This window comes from Pteropus alecto, unplaced genomic scaffold, assembly GCF_000325575.1.
Source record: "Pteropus alecto unplaced genomic scaffold, ASM32557v1 scaffold72, whole genome shotgun sequence".
Lineage (NCBI taxonomy): Eukaryota > Metazoa > Chordata > Mammalia > Chiroptera > Pteropodidae > Pteropus > Pteropus alecto.
The window spans coordinates 8,707,213-8,724,946 of record NW_006436811.1 but is presented as its reverse complement, the minus strand read 5'-3'; the positions used below and the strand labels follow the sequence as shown (position 1 = coordinate 8,724,946).

The following is a 17,734-nucleotide window of genomic DNA, read 5'->3' as shown; positions in this document are numbered from 1 at the left end:
GCACAAGTTATTTAACAAATGAATAAATGGGTGGATGAATGAATGAATGAATGAAGAGGATGATTACTTCTATGCCTTAACCTGAATGAATGATTATCACTCTGGGAACTTCTGGCAAATATTTGAAGAGACACTTCACATCACATCAAGTGTGTGCTTATCCGAAAGATTCAGCAGAAGAATGGCATTCAGGCTTATCCATAAAAGACAAATAGAAATACACTTGGCATTCAGGTGGGGGATCTTAGAATTCCAAAAGGCAACGGTAAGAAAATGGAGGTGTGAAAATAATCATTCTTATACTTAATGTATAGTGGGGAATGGGAGCTAATTGGACTGAAAAAAAGTAGTTTGGAGATACATAGTGGAAGGTCTTATAAATCACATCAGGTCAGCCTGAGTGGAACCTTTTGGAAGATAATACTTTTAGCTCACGCAAACTATGGCTTCATGGTCCGAAAAGATTAAACCTTCCTTTTTGACCAGCTGGAGCTCAGGAACTTCTTCCAGATCCAATCTGTCTGAACTGAAAAAGTTTAGTGAAATAAAATTACCTGCTCTGTACAGAATTGAATTCTTTTCTTCCCAGTGCTTACTTCAAATCTTTCGGTATTAAAAACATAGTTTTAGCATGTTTTGAATTGCTTGTGACACTCTTTGGTTTTCAAGCATAATGGAATTGATCTTTCATTATATATGCTAGTTATTTTCTTCTGAAAGACTGAAGGATGTTCTGGAGCATTCCAGTTATGCCTTCATGTTGTATTTTATCATTTTTATTATTCTATTCTTTATGACCATATAAAATGCAATTTAATTCTCTCTTACAAAGTTATTTGTTGATGACAAATATTTAGAAGTTACAGTATGAAGATTGGCATTTGTAACTAGCTTCAAACAAAATAAAAGGTGAAAATAGGCAGTAATATGTTCCAGAATTTGAGAATTTGGCCTCTGAAGCCAGACTTCTGGAGTTCTAATTCTAAACTGCCACTTTCCAGCTGTGTGAACTTGAGCAAGTTACTTAGTATTTTTTTTTTTTTTGCCTCAGCTTCACCATCTGTAAAGTGGAGATGATAGTAATTACCTCTTTGATCAGGTGGTGCTGAGCACTTGTACCATGCTCCATAGCGAGGCACCTCGACAAATGTTGTGTTAGGCACTCACTCATCTTGGCTGATGTTGTTGTTAATATTGCCGTTATCATCATTGTTATTGGATGGTTTTCTTTTGCAAGACTGCAGCAGCTACAGGATGAAACTTGTCAGAATGTGCTTCTGTCAGTACACTGTACTGCACGATCATATCGTGGCCTGTGGGACGGTACAGCTGCCTATTTTCAAGCACTGCATAGTTCATCAGCTTCATTCCAGAGTTCAAGACCTTGCTTTTAATCTTTGGTTATAGGTGTTCCCAAAAGTCGGAGAGGAGAAATTTGGCAGTTCCTAGCTTTACAGTATCGCCTGAGGCATAGATTGCCTAATAAACAACAACCTCCTGCGACGTCCTATAAAGAACTTTTAAAGCAGCTTACTGCCCAGCAGCATGCTATTCTTGTGGATTTAGGTATGTTTGTCACATCAGTTATAACATACAAAAATAAACAATGGACTCTTTTTCTTGAGTATTTTTCTTTTTTTATTTTTTTGGTTTTGGTGTCGATAAAGGGGAACCGTTAGCCTATGCAGAGTTGCTGACTTTGTCCTTTTTTAAGGGGAAGTTGGCTTTATGTCTATCTGATTGAAGACACCATAAATGCCTGAGTAAAAATGAAGTTTTCATCCCCAAACTTGCCATTTGAAAAGGGAGTTATCTTATACCTTATATCATTATGAAGGTATTATTATTAGGTACACTGAGTTCCTATGTTTTGAATAACTGACTTGTTTGTGGTGGACACTTATCTCAATCAACGCTGGTTTTGAAATAAGTTAGAATAGGATAAAAGGGATGCTAAAAAAATGTAACTGAAGTCTACTAAGTATTGCAGGACATATTGCTGGAAATGAGCCTTCGAATATGACTTTAAAAAGCAACACAATAAGTGATTATGTTATGGACGTCCTGACTACATCTCTATAGGAAAAGAAAAATGAGCAGTCCCAATGTGAATGGGTGATTGATTAGTGACCTGAGGGAGAATTTCCAGAGATGGCATTATAAAGCTATCTCTGTAAATGCTGAATTTCAAATAACTTAAGAAAGTAAAAATAGTATGACTTAAATAGTATGTTGTCTCTAGTTTTTCTTTAAATTAACATAATACATATTTTATTATTTTAAAATATCTAAATTATTGGATTAAATATTATATATTGACATTTGACTATTTCATCTATATCCCTAAAAATTGATATCTTTAAAGTGGACAGATATGTTACTTGAGTCCATTTGTGAAAATAAGAGCTTACCTTATATTTAGAGTCATTTTTGTATTTTATGTTAGGGCATGTGAAAATCACTGGCCAAAACATAGTTTTGATCTCTGTTCTTTTTAGATGACACACAGCTTTTGTTGGGAAAAAGCTCAACTCAGTTAATATTTTTGTGTCCAATAGAATTAAAGAAGAGAATTTTACAGAAAAAAACCCTAAAACTTCAGTTCTTGTCCTAATTTTACCACTGAACTGTGGTTTTAGGCAAATTTCTTTGCTTCTGAGTTTCTCAGTCCTCTCTCTTTAATGAGGACATTGAAATAGGCAATTCCTATGTAGCCCCACAGATCTGTGACTGGAAATTGATGATGAGACTAGAAATTGGGATGGTACATTTGGGCTAGTAAAGATGTCCTAATAAAGAACAAGCAATGATGAGATCTGATTACAGGGACTTATTTATATAACTTATTTATAGTTTTCTTTAGCAACAATTTTAACTGAGAAAGTAAAATTATCATTTTAAAAATTGCTTATTTGACTCTACTTGTCGCCATCTGTGTTTCCTCAGTGAGTTCTTGTTATTTTCTCGTGTCTTCCCCTTACTTGCTCTGCAGAATTAATTTTATCAGTTCCTGGTTGGGGGGTGGGGGCGAAAATCACTTTTAAGCATATGTGGTAGAAAACATTTAAAAGACTGGCATTCTTACAAGCTTAACTGACACGAGTAGTCATTTCACAGGGAAGCTAACATCCCCCTTCATTTGCACGGCACAAGGAAAGTCCCTTGCCAGTATACACAGCTTTAGTGGTGGAGATGGGTTTGTTTCATGGTTTAGTACAGTGATTCAGGACTGATCGTGTTTGCTTGCTGAAGTGTATCTACGGTAATATGATACACAGAGGTGAATTTTAAGGGGAATTTCATTGAAGTTAGCTTGACCTTTAGTTTCCTTGTCCTTTTTGGATATACTGAAAAAAGAAGAGGTCTAGATGTCTCGTGGAGGTGGTTTAAGAAACAGAGAGCAAAGAATATTTGGAAAAGAAGTATTTCCTGAGTGATAGACTGAATATAAAATAAAACAACCCAAAAGTCCCTCCAGTGTCATGTTACAAAGAAGCAGGACTAAATTTGCATAAAGACTACTAAGGTTCTTTCTAAGTAATATCATACCTCATAGAATTCTGACTTCTGTTGTAGGGTGGTCTTTATGTGAACTTAGAATCTGCCTCGATTTGTAAATTTTTAAAATAATTCTCCTGGGAGTTTTTTTTTTTTTTATGAATAGGCCTTTGATTTGTTCATAGACCTTTTTTTTTCCCCAGAAAGAACTACTTTTTAGCATAAAATGTTTGCTTTCCTATCATATATGTGGAGATAGGGTGCTGTTCTGCTGTCATGTAGGACTTAGACTTGCTCATGAGAGAGTCTTAGTTACGTGGGTACTCCGAGCGGTTCTCACTAGTTTGGAAAAGAGTATTTGTTTATTCCAGGAAAGCACTGAATTGCACTGTCACAACGGTCTGCAATGCATCACGACGTCTCAGAAATACTTCTTTTCTTTTCCTCTGCAGGAAGGACATTTCCTACTCACCCGTATTTTTCAGCACAGCTTGGGGCAGGCCAGCTGTCACTCTTTAACCTCTTGAAAGCCTACTCATTGCTGGACAAAGAAGTGGGTTACTGTCAGGGGATCAGCTTTGTGGCTGGAGTCCTGCTTCTGCACATGAGCGAAGAGCAAGCCTTTGAAATGCTGAAATTCCTCATGTACGACCTGGGCTTCCGCAAGCAGTACCGACCCGACATGATGTCGCTGCAGGTGAGGCCGTAGACCTCCGCGAGGGCTGTGTGAAGTGTGAAGCTGTTCCCAGATGTCTTAGCTGCAGTCCTCTTCTTAATTTATTTTTTTAATTAAAATTATTGGGGTGATATTGATTGATAAAATCAAATAGGTTTCAAGTGTAGAGTTCAAAAATCCGTCATATGTATATTGCATTGCGATAGGAACCCTCTTCTAAATTACAGCAGATTTGAGGAAATTTGAACCCAGTTGTCTTGGAACTCGCATAAATGTAGAGCCATGTTTCAGTCCATAGTTTTAGGGAGGGATTTGCGATTTTGCTAAACCTCTAAGAAATGCTTACACATTTCTCCTCTTTAGTTTGCTTTCCTTAGCATCTAGGTTTCTAACAAGAAGTTCAAATTTTATTCTCTTCCTTTGAATTGAGGTAGGCATGATACCCAATTAGTCATAATATTATGTTTTAGATAAGAAGTAACATATTTAAAAATATTTTTAAAATATATTTTCCTTGGTTCCCAGTGTTCAGTTTTGTCATTTAATATTTCAGTTACCAATCCACAAGCAAAAAAGGATTGTGTTTTCTCTTGATGAATTTTATAGTAAATGGTATTTTCTTGAGAGGATGAGTGGAGAGAGAATGCTCCGTTTTTCTTTACTCTTCAAGATAAAATTTGGCTAGGTAGATAGATATGGCTTTGCTCTCAATGTTGGATTTTTGGGTGTGAGTTCAGATGAAGGGTGTTCCCCAGGATTCGTAAATCAAATACGGTGATGTGATTCCTAATTGATGACTATTCATAGGTCTGTAAACATTCCACAAGTGAAATAATAATGACTATGAAAAGTTTTAATTTTCACTTTTTTCTAGACAGTTTACCTGTACCTGGTAAATCAGATATGAAGCATTGGTGCCCTTGTAAGGAATTAAATAGCTCAGATTTCCAGAAATACCAATTTGGTAGCTATCATTAGAATTTCAGAGAATGGAGAGTTCCTGTGAGTAGTTGATTTTGATCCATAAATAGAAAGATAGGTACAGCTATCACTTTAAAAATGCAATGATTTTTCAATTTAAAAATCTCATCAATATTTGATATTATAAAAATTCATATAAATTTGATTTAAACATTAATATAATGAGTTGCAATTACCAAGAAATATTATATCTTACGAAAATGAAGGTGTTTTAAAATATTTGATTGTAATGGGCCACAAGATGGGGGACCTTATTCTAGGAGAGTAGATCTTTTTACTCTATAAAGTGTGATACAATACTTTTCCACTTTCTAGAGCAAAAACTGGTTTTTATCCAGTCAATATGACTTTCAAATGTGGAAGCATCAGGGGCCTGAGATCCCTTGATGTCTGGTTACCTGCACGTCTGAGCTTGGGGATTGCAAGCTCTCTGTCTTAGTTACCTTATCTGTGAAAGGAGGAGGTTGAGGTCTCTTCTAACTATGTCTCATCGTGTTTTGTGTCTGCTGTTTTCTGGTTAAGTATAAAAGCATCATATCTTTTTATATGAAGTCTTCGGTCTCTACTTTTTTCCACCTTCTCTCTCCTACCCTTCTCATCTGTCTCTGCATCTTCCCTCTGCTAGTTCTAGCTCTTCATCTGAAGATTTGCCATGTTATCTATAAGATAGAATGGAAGAATTATTTATTCTTAAAAAATAGCATTTTATTATTAAAGTTTCTTTTGAAGAAAGACTGAATCGTGTTTTTATTTGCCCTTTTCAAAAGAAATTTAATGGAAGAAATGTTCTCCACTCCTAGTTTAGAATGTAAAGGAAACAAGTAAGGTCCTTTTAAAAAAATCAACCAGTGAGGTATTGCTTCTGTGTTACAATCATAACCTAACAAAAACAGAATGTTTTTGATGCTATGCTTTTTTTTATCCTGCCAATTAGACTTCTCTGATTTTCATGCTACCAAAATACTAATTCTTCTATTGACATAGCTCAGTATGTCTAGTCTCTAAATTGTAAATGGCCTAAAGGAAATATATGATGTTTTTCAATATGACTTATTAAGATAATAATCTCATTTTTTAAACTCTTATGTTTGACTGTGGGTAAGCTTCTTATTTTATAGCTATGACTTCCTGTGGCTCTTTAACTCTTTCTTTTACAGTTTGCGTGGAACCTTAGTTTCCACAGATATATGTTATAGATAAATATTAAGCAAATAATTTTCTCTTTATATATAGTACTTTGATTTTTAGTTTTGTGCTCTAGAAAACAACAGTTGCTGAATTCACAATATAGCTGAATATTTTAAAGTATTTTTATAGAGCTAATTAAGGGTGCTATTTTGATGATATCACCTAGTGAAAGAAGTTCTGTTCAATTTTATAAAATATTGTATATATTTCATGCCATAATGTTAAGATGATATAACTGATCAAGGAACCACTGCTCAATCTGTTTACTATGTGGATAAAAATATAAATTAAAGCACAATTCACAGATTTGTTTATTATTTGCTACTGCTTAATTTTTAGTTACCACAGATATGAGTTCAGAGGTTGCTATATTCTGCCTTTATAATTTTTTTGAAATATCAGTAATCAACTCAGTAGCCACATAAAATAATTTCTTCTTTTAATACTAGAAAGATTCAGAGTACGCTTTTTGCTTTAATCCCCTTTGTCATGAAAAATATGCTGTTGGAATACCTTAGATATTAGAAATCACATCTCAAGCTTCTGGCTCCAGACATTCTAAGCCTGAAAGTGTCTTAGCATTGCAGATTGCCTGATGGCCAGGGCTCCATCATAAATCAGATGCTGAGTCCAGCAAACAGAGTCAGGCTTTGCTTCTAACCGAAAGTGGTAGGTTCTTTAGAATGGAGGCTTTTCTGGAATTGGTCTGAAATTAGAATGGACCCTCCATTCTAATCCTGGATCCAAAACATGAGAGTCCTGAACCAGGACAGTTCTGATTAAATTCCAAAAACCTTCCTACATGAGGAAAAAGGGCCATTTCCATGTATATGTGAAACCAAAAACACACATGACAGCGAAACTTGCTCAGTGGTCTTAGATGAGCTTTTGGTGACTTGCTTTTATGACCTCAGTTGAGTGAACATGGACTTTAATATCAACTTTAACATAATAATAAAAAAACCCATTGCTTTTATTTATTGAATATAAGTGCATTTGTTATTAAATATTAGAGTAATAAAATTAAAATTAGTATATTGTATGCATCCTCAGATAAATGAGTAATATTTTATTTTTCTTGTCCAAATTAACCTTAGATTCAGATGTACCAGCTGTCTAGACTCCTTCATGACTATCACAGAGATCTCTACAATCATCTTGAAGAAAATGAAATCAGCCCCAGTCTTTATGCTGCCCCCTGGTTCCTCACATTGTTTGCCTCTCAATTTCCATTAGGATTTGTAGCCAGAGTTTTTGGTAAGAGATGCCTATGATCAAATAGAACAGCGTTATTCCTTCCAAGAAGTATACTTCTAGCTGATTGTTTTATCATGTGTTACTCAGAATAGCAAATTGCTAGTGGAATTTAAAAATGTGTCGGGCTCTATTATGAGAGTAATTTGAAACCATATTGGTCTTAAATAAAATTGAAATTGTGAGGGAAAGAAAAATCAGTCTCTTGTATTTGAGTAAGCTATAATGGAGCACTTATTTTCATTTATACTTAAAAATCAGGGTATACTTTTTTTTATCCAAAATAAGAATTTACTATAATAAGAACTTTTCATACATATCTTTCCTGCCTCTGGTTTTTTCTTCTCCATGGTCCTCTTCATCCTGGATCCAAAACACAGAGAGACATGTTCTCTGACTGGGTCAATGGTAGCGCCTACGTCAATGTTATTTCCAAAGGCATTTCCTAATCTGACTTTTCGTCGTTAACAGGGTAGCCCAAATTCATTGCTTAAGTGACTCTCCTTTCATGCCAGTGCAGCGGTGGTGCCAGTCTCTAAGACTGGGGGGCTCAGGGAAAAGCACTGAGCACAGGCACTAGGGCCCGGGCAAGTTATTGCAGTCCTGCCTACCTCCATCACAGCGCTAGGCACTGGGAATTAAAAAGAGAGCATGATGGTCCCTTTGGGGGCCCTTAAATCTATTCCCAAGTCTTTAGTTAGGTTTGTCTGAGTTCATTCCTTAAAAAGCAAAAACTAGAAAAAAGAAGTCATCTCTTTCCTAGAGGTTTGTTTTAATGATGTTCAGGACGCCAATGACCTCGGAATGGGCTCCCAGTTTCCGTGTTCTGCTCATCTATCTGGCATGCACAGCACAAGTCATCAATATTTATAACTGTGCTTTTGCTAAGTTGGAGCTTTTTGTCAAATTATGACTGTTGGCCCAATTGTAGTTAATTAATAGTATTAGAAATAAATTAAATCAATAGAATACAATGAAAATATCAGATAATAATAAGGAAAACTGTTGTTTGGAGAAACTTCAATTTTGAAGGTATATGTGTAATACGTCTACATATGCCAGATGACAAAATATGGTATCTTTCTTATTGTAAACTGTTGTTTAGAAAGTTAAACACCACATTAGCAGTAATACAATATATAGACAAAGAACAGTGAAAGAGTGAAGTCAAGATCCACGGAATCAAATGTTCACCAGATTTCTCTTCTTTATTGACTATACATGACTGTTTTTCTCCAGTGAAGTTTTCTCTGGAGCTTGGGTTCCTACTAATAGGTCTTCTATAAATTCATATATATTTTTCTTCTTTTTCTTAGAGAACAGTTTATCAAATCAAAATGCTGTTACGATGTTTCAGGGCATCTCTCTTTGACTTATCCTTGGAAGCTTGATTTCAGAGTTCAAGAAACAAATATCCTCAGCGGTTCATTTTTTGCTCTGAGAATATGATCGATGCTGTCAGTGCTACAATAGCTGCTCAATCCTTTTCTTTGAATTTGGTAAAGAATAGAGACTCTCAGGAAAGAGAAAGATGCATGAAAGAAAAATGACCATGTTTGAAGTAACTGTTTGCCATTTCCCTCTTTTTAAAGACTCTCTCTTGTTTATTATTGATTACAGAATGGCAGAGATTGAGAGAAACTTTCATACAAAAGTGTAATGGATTCTTTGCAAAACTAGTGCGTGTTTGTATTTGTTAGGAAGTGGAATAGGATATCCTCTGAAGCCAGGGTAGCTTTTCTTTTTCTCTCTCACTTCTGATTTAGATTACATATTGGTTTTGATTTTTCTTTTAAAGTTTTTTTTTCTTTAATTTCTTGCTCTGCTATCAGTTTAATTGCATAGTAACTGGTTCATTTACTTTTTTATTATGGTAATGTAGTTTAGATAGTACAAACTGGTTATGATGATGTGTTTTTGTATTCCCCCCGCCCCTGAAGAATTTAAATACCAGTTGAGTAAGTGTCTTTGTGGTTTACTTAGTCTCCATTAAATTTGCCACTAAAAATTATAAACACATAGATGAAGAGATATTTAATTTATCTTTTTACCCTGACCTAATATGAGATTCCTAAATAAGAAGTGTAAACATGTTTGCTTGTTTTATTTTCATATATATATGTACACACATATATATATTAATCTAGATGATTTTGACCAGCTAGTTTTCTTTTGCAAAATATTCAGTGGTTCCACTGTAGTAATTATAAACAACAACCACAACAAAAACACACAAAAAACTATTACCACAAAGAACATGCTATTTGCAATAGCGGATGCATAATTTTGACATGAAAATTCTATCTTTTTTTTAGATATAATTTTTCTTCAGGGAACCGAAGTTATATTTAAGGTTGCACTTAGCCTACTGAGCAGCCAAGAGACACTTATAATGGAATGTGAAAACTTTGAAAGTATTGTTGAATTTCTTAAAAGCTCTCTACCTGATATGAATACAACTGAAATGGAAAAAATTATCACTCAGGTATGATTTAAATGACAATAAGATACAAGATTATACAGCACTTTCCTCTACTGATTGTATATTAAATGTTTTAGTGTAAAGATATAGTTTTGCTTGACAGAGTTTGTTTTTTTTTTTGTATCAGATATATTTTATTTAGAAATAAGACTGTTGTGAAATTTCTATATTGTGATATTGCCTATGTGGCTATGCACAGGAAAAGTGGTTCAGTGCTACATAATGAGTTTTTAAAGAATCTTTAAATTTAAACCAATGGTAAAACTGGAGATAGAACTGACAGAGTTAGAAATACCTAATAAGTGAAAAAAAAACAAGAGAGAGAGAGCCACTTACCTTTGTAATATTGTTCATTCTGTTTAAAAATATATGAGGAGTACATGTGGCCAGAGCATAGGCTTTGGAATTAGACAGTATTGGGTTTGCATCATCTAGCTCTTTATTATTTTTTTGGCTTGCACATCTCAGCCTAATGTCCTAACCCTAGTATTCTCACTTTCAAAATGGGACAGTACTGATGTGAAGGGTTTTGTGAGGCTTAAATGAGGAGACTTGTATCAATCAGGGTCCCTTGCAGGAAACAGAGTCTACCTTCCATGATTCAAATGCAGACGAATTTACAGAAGTGTGGACAGGGTTAACGGAACCAAACATGCATGTCCAAATGCCCAAAAACTAGTAACAGAGAGAAGCTGTTCGTCACCATGGTGCTGAGGGGACAAGGGAGGATATAATGGCGTTACCAGGCCCAGCGAGTGCAGGGACCGTGGAGGCGGGATCTCTGGAGATTGTTGGTGAGCCAGGCAGTGAAGGCACAAGGAATACACACCCAGCCCATTTCTCCTCTGACCTGCTGGCCCCATCTACTGGCCATACCCAGCCAGAAGCCAGCAGGAAAGGAAGTGAGGGGAAGTGCAGGGAACCCAGGTCTGCCTCTCAGGGTCCAGCAGAATAGACGAAGACCGAGAAGCAAATGAAAAGTAATCGGTGCACCATTTATCCAGTCTCTGCTCTTCATAGGGACCAGGTAAGTGGTAGTTATATACTGATGTAGTTCAGATGACATGAGCAAGCTTAAGACCAGATTTGTAAATGAAGCTGTCATCCTTTATGAGTATTGGTAAAGTTTGCCAGTTTCATAGAGGCACTTGGGCAGAAAAAGGAGAGTTTAGAGCAAGAAAAAGGGAGTTTGAGATCTCGTTCTGGTGCCCTGCTACCCCACACCTGTGTGACAGTGGGCAGGTTATAACCTCGCTGAGTCTTAACATCCTGCCTTACAAAATGAGAGTAACAATAATGATCTCAGTACTTTTTCACATTTATAGGAGCAAGTGTAACCAATTAGGTTGCAGAATTTCATACTGTAATCCACACTATACCATGAATTTATTATATTATTACATGTACAATTTTCTTTCCATTACGTGGAATCTAATTCACAAGAGGATTATTCTGCAAATATCTATGAACGTCTTTTATTTGTAAAAAGCTCTACAATCTGAAAAGCATAGCTTTTGTGTACATATTTACTTATTATGTATTAATTCTTCAGATGACCTTTTGAGACTAGCAAAGCAGTCAGAGATTGTGCTTTTAGAGAAAGGTGATCTCTGATTTGAAATCAGATCACCTCTCTCCTAAAATTAATGAGGGAATTGCTTGGTTTTGGAGATTATTCTTAGGGGTTAGTAGATGGAATTTATAGGCAGGTTAGATTTGGACTCGATGTTATAGAGATTTTTCTAACAATTAGAGTTGATTAGTTGTGGAATGAATTGCTGATATTAAAGGAGACTTTGACAAGGTTTATTTATGGTCACTGTAAAAATGCAAATAATGCAGAAAAGCACAAAGAAGAAAATAAAAGTAACTACAAATCTCAACACCTTGAGGTATAAAACCTTTTAAACGTCCTTTTACACATCTCTCTTTGCTTACATACACATACAAATATAGGTGTAGTTTTATGTAAATGAAAACATACTATACATGCTATTGTGTAACTTGGATTTTTAAGATATGTAGTATTGAACATTTTTCACGCTGATAAATATAGATCCAAGCCATCGTTTTTAATTGTTTAGAAGTCCATTGTGTCCATACTCACTAGCAGGGAAAAAGTGATGCTTGTTTGAGAGGGATAACCAGGTTGTCTAGAAATCACACTTAAATTCTAAGATTTGAGTATCTCTAGCGATAGTAGGATAAGTTAGTCAGATTCTCTGTGGTTTCTTTTCACAGTTTAGTGTAGACACCGTTGCTTAAATGGCAGCTACTGTCTTACCTTCCTTCTCAAATTTAGACTAAGGAGGGCTTACTTGCCCTTTAACTGCTAGGCAACCTGTCTTCCTATTTGGTAGTGATATGGGAGGCAGAGGCAGCCCCAACTAACCCCTACAGCTCTGTACAGTGCTTAAGATGTGCAGTTGTGAAGAGTCTCTGTGTGATAGAATATGTGAGGGACTCCTAAGAGGCTCACATGGATTAGCAAATGGATGAAAATATTTAGTGTAAGACCTTGTTGCCCCATTTACAAATCATTAGAAAAGCTTTGGGTCTCATTATTATAGAAATAGCCAATGCAATTTTGCTTACTAATCAGCAAAGATGATCTCTAACATAGATAAGAGTTACTCAGTGACTGATGCTATTTATCTGGTATGCTACATTCTGGGAGATAGTTACTAGATTATGTATATTTGGGTTGCCATATACCTTTGAACATTGACTTTTGCTAGTATCTTGGCCTTATTATGAGACTGTTTCAGATGTGTAGAAAGAGTCATTTGTCCTTATATTGCCAGTCACTCTGGTTAGTCTTCCTTTCGGTGTGTCATACCATTCCTAATAAGTATTTGGAAATCTCTATGAAGTACACCAAATACACAGACTGTATCTTGGCATACGTACTGAAGGTCAGACTAACCCACGGTGTTTTTCATGGCAGGTTTTTGAGATGGATATTTCTAAACAGTTACACGCTTATGAGGTGGAATATCACGTCCTGCAGGATGAGCTTCACGAATCTTCGTATGCCTTTGAGGACAGCGAACCTGTGGAGAAGCTGGAGAGGGCCAATAACCAACTCAAAAGACAGAACATGGACCTCCTAGAAAAACTGCAGGTCAAGAGACAAAGATGTGACCACATGGCAATTCAAAGCAGAACCTGGTTAAATGCCTATTGGGTGTTGCAAATATTTGGTTAAATTCAAGGGAGGAGGGGTTGCATATAGGACATTGGGACCGGCCTGGGGCATGGTGGGAGAAATGAATGAGGTGGAGGGTGCCGTAAATGCGGAGGAAGTGGCAGAGCAGCAGAGTAAGCTTGGTGTCCATTTAACATTTATGTCGGGGAGAGATGGGATAAATATGATGGAGGCAGAGTTGGAAATAACCTTCAGTGTGAAGCAGAAGAGCATGGCTTTAATCTTGTTGAGAGGAGAAATCTCTCCAAGTTTTGAGCCATACTTTAGAAAGAAAGCCCAATTTTGAAACTTCACTGAGAACAGATTAGAGTGGGGAGAGAAGGTAGGGAGGCCAGCAAGAAATCATTTGCATAAATCTGATTGAGGATGATGAAGATTGTCTATTGTTAAACTCACATAAATGGAAAGGAGATAGGTTTGAAAGAATTGAATAAAAACATGTAATACATAATCTGTGCCATCAAGAAGTTTACAATTACTAGGGAATATAAAATACTATATATTTATTTATAAATAAATACACACTTACAAATGTAATAAGCAGTTTAGCAGAAGTTGATATTCTGCATCTGCAAGTTGTATAATGTGTGCTGAGTATTCAAGCCATGAGGGGCGGGGCTTAGGAATGTTGGGGGAGGTTAGAAGGTAGACCTTCTGGAAGGGCTGGGAAGATGAGTTCCAAGTTAGAGCTTAAGTGCCTAATGGCTCCGTGGTTTCTGCTTATCCCCCACTTCCCCACACTGCACCTGTTTTCAAGCTAGAGAACACTACAGACTGCTTCTGTGTAGTGAGTACTCTGGACCAGCTAGGAGAGAAATAGCTCAGAAATGAGGGAGCTCTAGAGTAATTGCTCCCCAAGAATAAGAACACTAACCTCCTTTGATTCATCCAACATTAGCTCTGGCCCATAGAAAATGTTGTGCTTTTTCCTAAAGACCAGTGTCTATTTTCAAAAAGATAAAATAGTTGGGGTATTCGTTATTACATGAATATTTCAATGGTGATTAATTGAGCACTTCCTTACTAGGGAAGTGGGTTTTTACCTGCTTTACATAATGATTTTTATTAATGGTGACAAACATTTTTATTGACAGTTCAGTGTTGTCATCACGTCTGGGTTCCCAGGTTACGTGGGCACCTCTGACACCTGTCAAAACAGAGGATCCAAGTATGTATTTAGAAAACCCTCCATTTCCAGTCAGAGAGTAAAAAGTCTCTTTTAGCACTTCAAGGCAGTGTGAGGAATCTCTTGTTTCCTCATGTCGGGCCCCACTCACTCCAGAGGAGCCCCAGCGTGTGAAGGGAGGGCCCTGACCCCTTTGGCATCATGACTTAATATTGCATTTTTGCTAATATTTGGTGGAATGAGATGTATTTTGTTAGAACCATCGCTATATTTTAGAGAAACCTATAAATCTCCATTTCATGAAAGGTTTCAGAGTATTTGCTTCCCATATTATTTGATGAAGTCATATGGTATGCTTGGTTAGTATCTGTACAGTCTGGCTGCTGCTGGAATGAAGAACCAGAGTCTTCAAATTTTTGATTTGGAGGATTTTGTGTTCTTTCCCCCAAACAGATAGCTCATGCTAAAATCCAGACCTTGGAATCCAATCTGGAAAATCTTTTGACCAGAGAGACCAAAATGAAGTCTTTAATCCGGACCCTGGAACAGGAGAAAATGGCTTATCAAAAGACAGTGGAGCAGATCCGGAAGCTACTGCCCGCCGATGCTCTTGCCAATTGTGAATCACTGCTCAGAGACCTGAACAGCAACCCTAACAACAAAGCCAAGACAGGAAACAAGCCATAACTGTAGCGTCTGCTGAGACCATGCTCTGAAAATGATTCAGGAAGGAAGAGTCTGCATGCCGCTGGCCCCCAGTGCTGGACACTGGCACCATGGAACTGCCTGTCTGGTGCCGAGCCCTCGTCCAAGCCAGTGGGCCTCGCTCTCATTAGAGTTTGCCAATCTTAAGCCATTGTAGGCTGGTTTTTGTTGGTGGTGGTCACTATGTACATATATACATAAATGGACACAAACAGTTCATGCTTTCAGATTACAAGGGGTAGATGTATATTTAGAGCAGTTTTTTAAATCAAAACTTCATTAAATCCACACCAAAGGGAAGTGAAAGTGAAATTCCCCTTGGACACCTGTGAAATCATTTTTTTCTTTGACGCCTGTGAAATCATTTTTTTCTTTGTAGTGAAACAAAGCTAGCACATCTTTGTATATTGAAATACACTTGAAAAAAATGAATGTATTTTTTTCTCCAAAGAATAGGATGTTTCACTTGATGGTGGAGAGGTGGAAATATTTGTGTAAATTTATGTGTATCTGTCTTAAAATGTACTGATATTGTATATAACAGGAAAATGACTGATTGCCAGTCAGGCTCCTATGATTTTTTTTCAGGATAATGGGAGCCTTCCTCCGCTGCCTGCTTTGTGCCAACTAGCATGATGTGTCTACATGCACTTTGAGTCTGGTTAGGCATTACTTTCGACATGCCTAAGAAAAAAGCAAGACGTTGTGGCTGAGTCTACCCACCCAGTCCAAGGTGAAACAGTACATTGCTAATTTTCTAGGTAATTAGACCTGCATTATAACTCAAACTAAATATATCAGGTCTCAAAACTTTAATTTAGCACCTAAAATGTCTAGATCGGCTTTCCCCCATTTTATTTAAATTACTCCTACAGTACTTAACAGACTCCCCTTTACTTGGTACCACAGTTGATGACAAGAATTTGCCATTTTCTCACCAATATGTGGGAGCTCTTACTTTAGTTCTCTTTATGTTCAATGAAAGATAAAGAAGTATAATTATAATTGGTTTTCTAAAGATGATATAATGTGTTCAGATTCTTTTTTTTTTTTTTTGGCCAGTTGTTAGAATCTGATATGCTCATGATAATCTTCCCCTTACATGTGAAAATTTATGAGAACTGTGAAATGTTTAAAACAATCTGTTGAAATCAATTAGAAGGGAGGGGGAAAGTGGCGCCAAGCCCTTCGAAAACCTACAATTCTGCATTTTGACTCCCAACTCTCTCAGCCACAGACAACTTATTAGAAGACATTCTCGCATACTGCATGTGTGGAAGGAAAGTAATTTTCAAAGTACACATTCGATTCTCCATTTCCGAGATGATTCTATGATAGTGCCTCTGAAAGTTGGTGCAGCATTTTTGCCTTTCCGTACAATGTTTATCATTACTGCTTTTTGCAGTACTTATGTCATCACAGATGGATCATCTGGGATACTCTTCTTCAAAGGGAGTTTGTTATACACAAGCTACAGCGTATTATAGAGTAGAAGAGTACAGCTCTAAAGGCTTCGGAGAGTTGTAGTGAGCAGATGATGAGCACCTGAAACCCTCCTGCACAGCCATACTCAGTGTAAATGTAATCACTCTTGTTATAAATCAGCATGCCCTCTAATCCAGGCAGTTTCTTAAAAGAAAATAAAGTCTTATTAGTAAAATTAGTGTAATTTCTAGGTTGTAGAAAATGCTGATTTTAAGTACCCCATTCACTTGGGGCCGCCGACTGATTCACTGCTTGGATTTCCCTTCAATTTTTCTATTCGTAGGAGAAGTTTTTCCTATGAGGGATATGATGAATATCACCTGGTGTTTGTTTTCATCAGGTGATGGAAACTACATGATGTGTGTGATACACAGGTGGTAGCCAAGGAATCTTCAAGTTGGGAAAATAAACTTTTCCTTTCAGTTATTCAGTTTAAAGTAAATTTTATTCTGGATCTTCAAAGTCAACATTATGAGTTGTATTATGGTGTTCAGAGATTGAGGTGTCTTGGATACAGTATTTCTTTTGAGAATGAATTTCCTTTTTCTTTTGTGATTTTTTAAATGTTGTATCAGTTATGCTTCCTGCATTGTTACATCTTCATCCAATATATGTAATGTCTAGTTCATTTCCAATAAATACATTGCTACAGTCTCCTTGGCTTACTGGTTTTACTTTTGTTTATAATAGGAGAGAAAAAGCTCTTGGTTAGAGTCTTTTACAAAATCTTCATGGGTTGGATTATTGCTACTTAAAATCGGTTCCCTGGTAATCCTTTTTAATAAAATCAGAGACAAGGAAGATAATTTTTAGAAACATTTATGAAACTGCATTATTGGTTACCAGGTTTTCAATTTTTTTTCCCACTGGAGCTTTTGGCTGATGAATGTGAAAAAAAAGACGACACTGACAGATTTGCATTCTACCCCTTTGGTTTCCTGTGTGCCCCCTCACAGATAGCAAGGGAGAGTTCGACAATAAGAAAACACATTTTTAAATTGGGTTAGCTCCTGAATAAGAATTTAGTCACTTATGGTGCATATGATGTGAATACATTTACATAAAATACATATCTTAAAAATATTCTCAAGTGTGTTTGGAATCCAATAAAAGATATTGTATCTTCTTGCT

General features: G+C 36.4%; 1 protein-coding gene across 3 annotated transcripts in view; it reads left to right on the top strand.

Annotated features, from left to right (window-relative positions):
• TBC1D4 (TBC1 domain family member 4) overlaps positions 1–17,257 on the top strand; it is a 170,448-nt gene extending 153,191 nt beyond the window's left edge. For all 3 annotated transcript variants that reach the window (XM_025048196.1, XM_006913789.3, XM_015590908.2), the window contains 6 exons: positions 1,408–1,566; positions 3,951–4,195; positions 7,441–7,600; positions 9,913–10,082; positions 13,027–13,203; positions 14,867–17,257. In XM_025048196.1, the coding sequence (XP_024903964.1) occupies positions 1,408–1,566; positions 3,951–4,195; positions 7,441–7,600; positions 9,913–10,082; positions 13,027–13,203; positions 14,867–15,100 (1,145 nt within the window). In that variant the 3' untranslated portion in view covers positions 15,101–17,257. The remainder of the gene's footprint in view (positions 1–1,407; positions 1,567–3,950; positions 4,196–7,440; positions 7,601–9,912; positions 10,083–13,026; positions 13,204–14,866) is intronic.
• Positions 17,258–17,734: the final 477 nt, after the last annotated feature.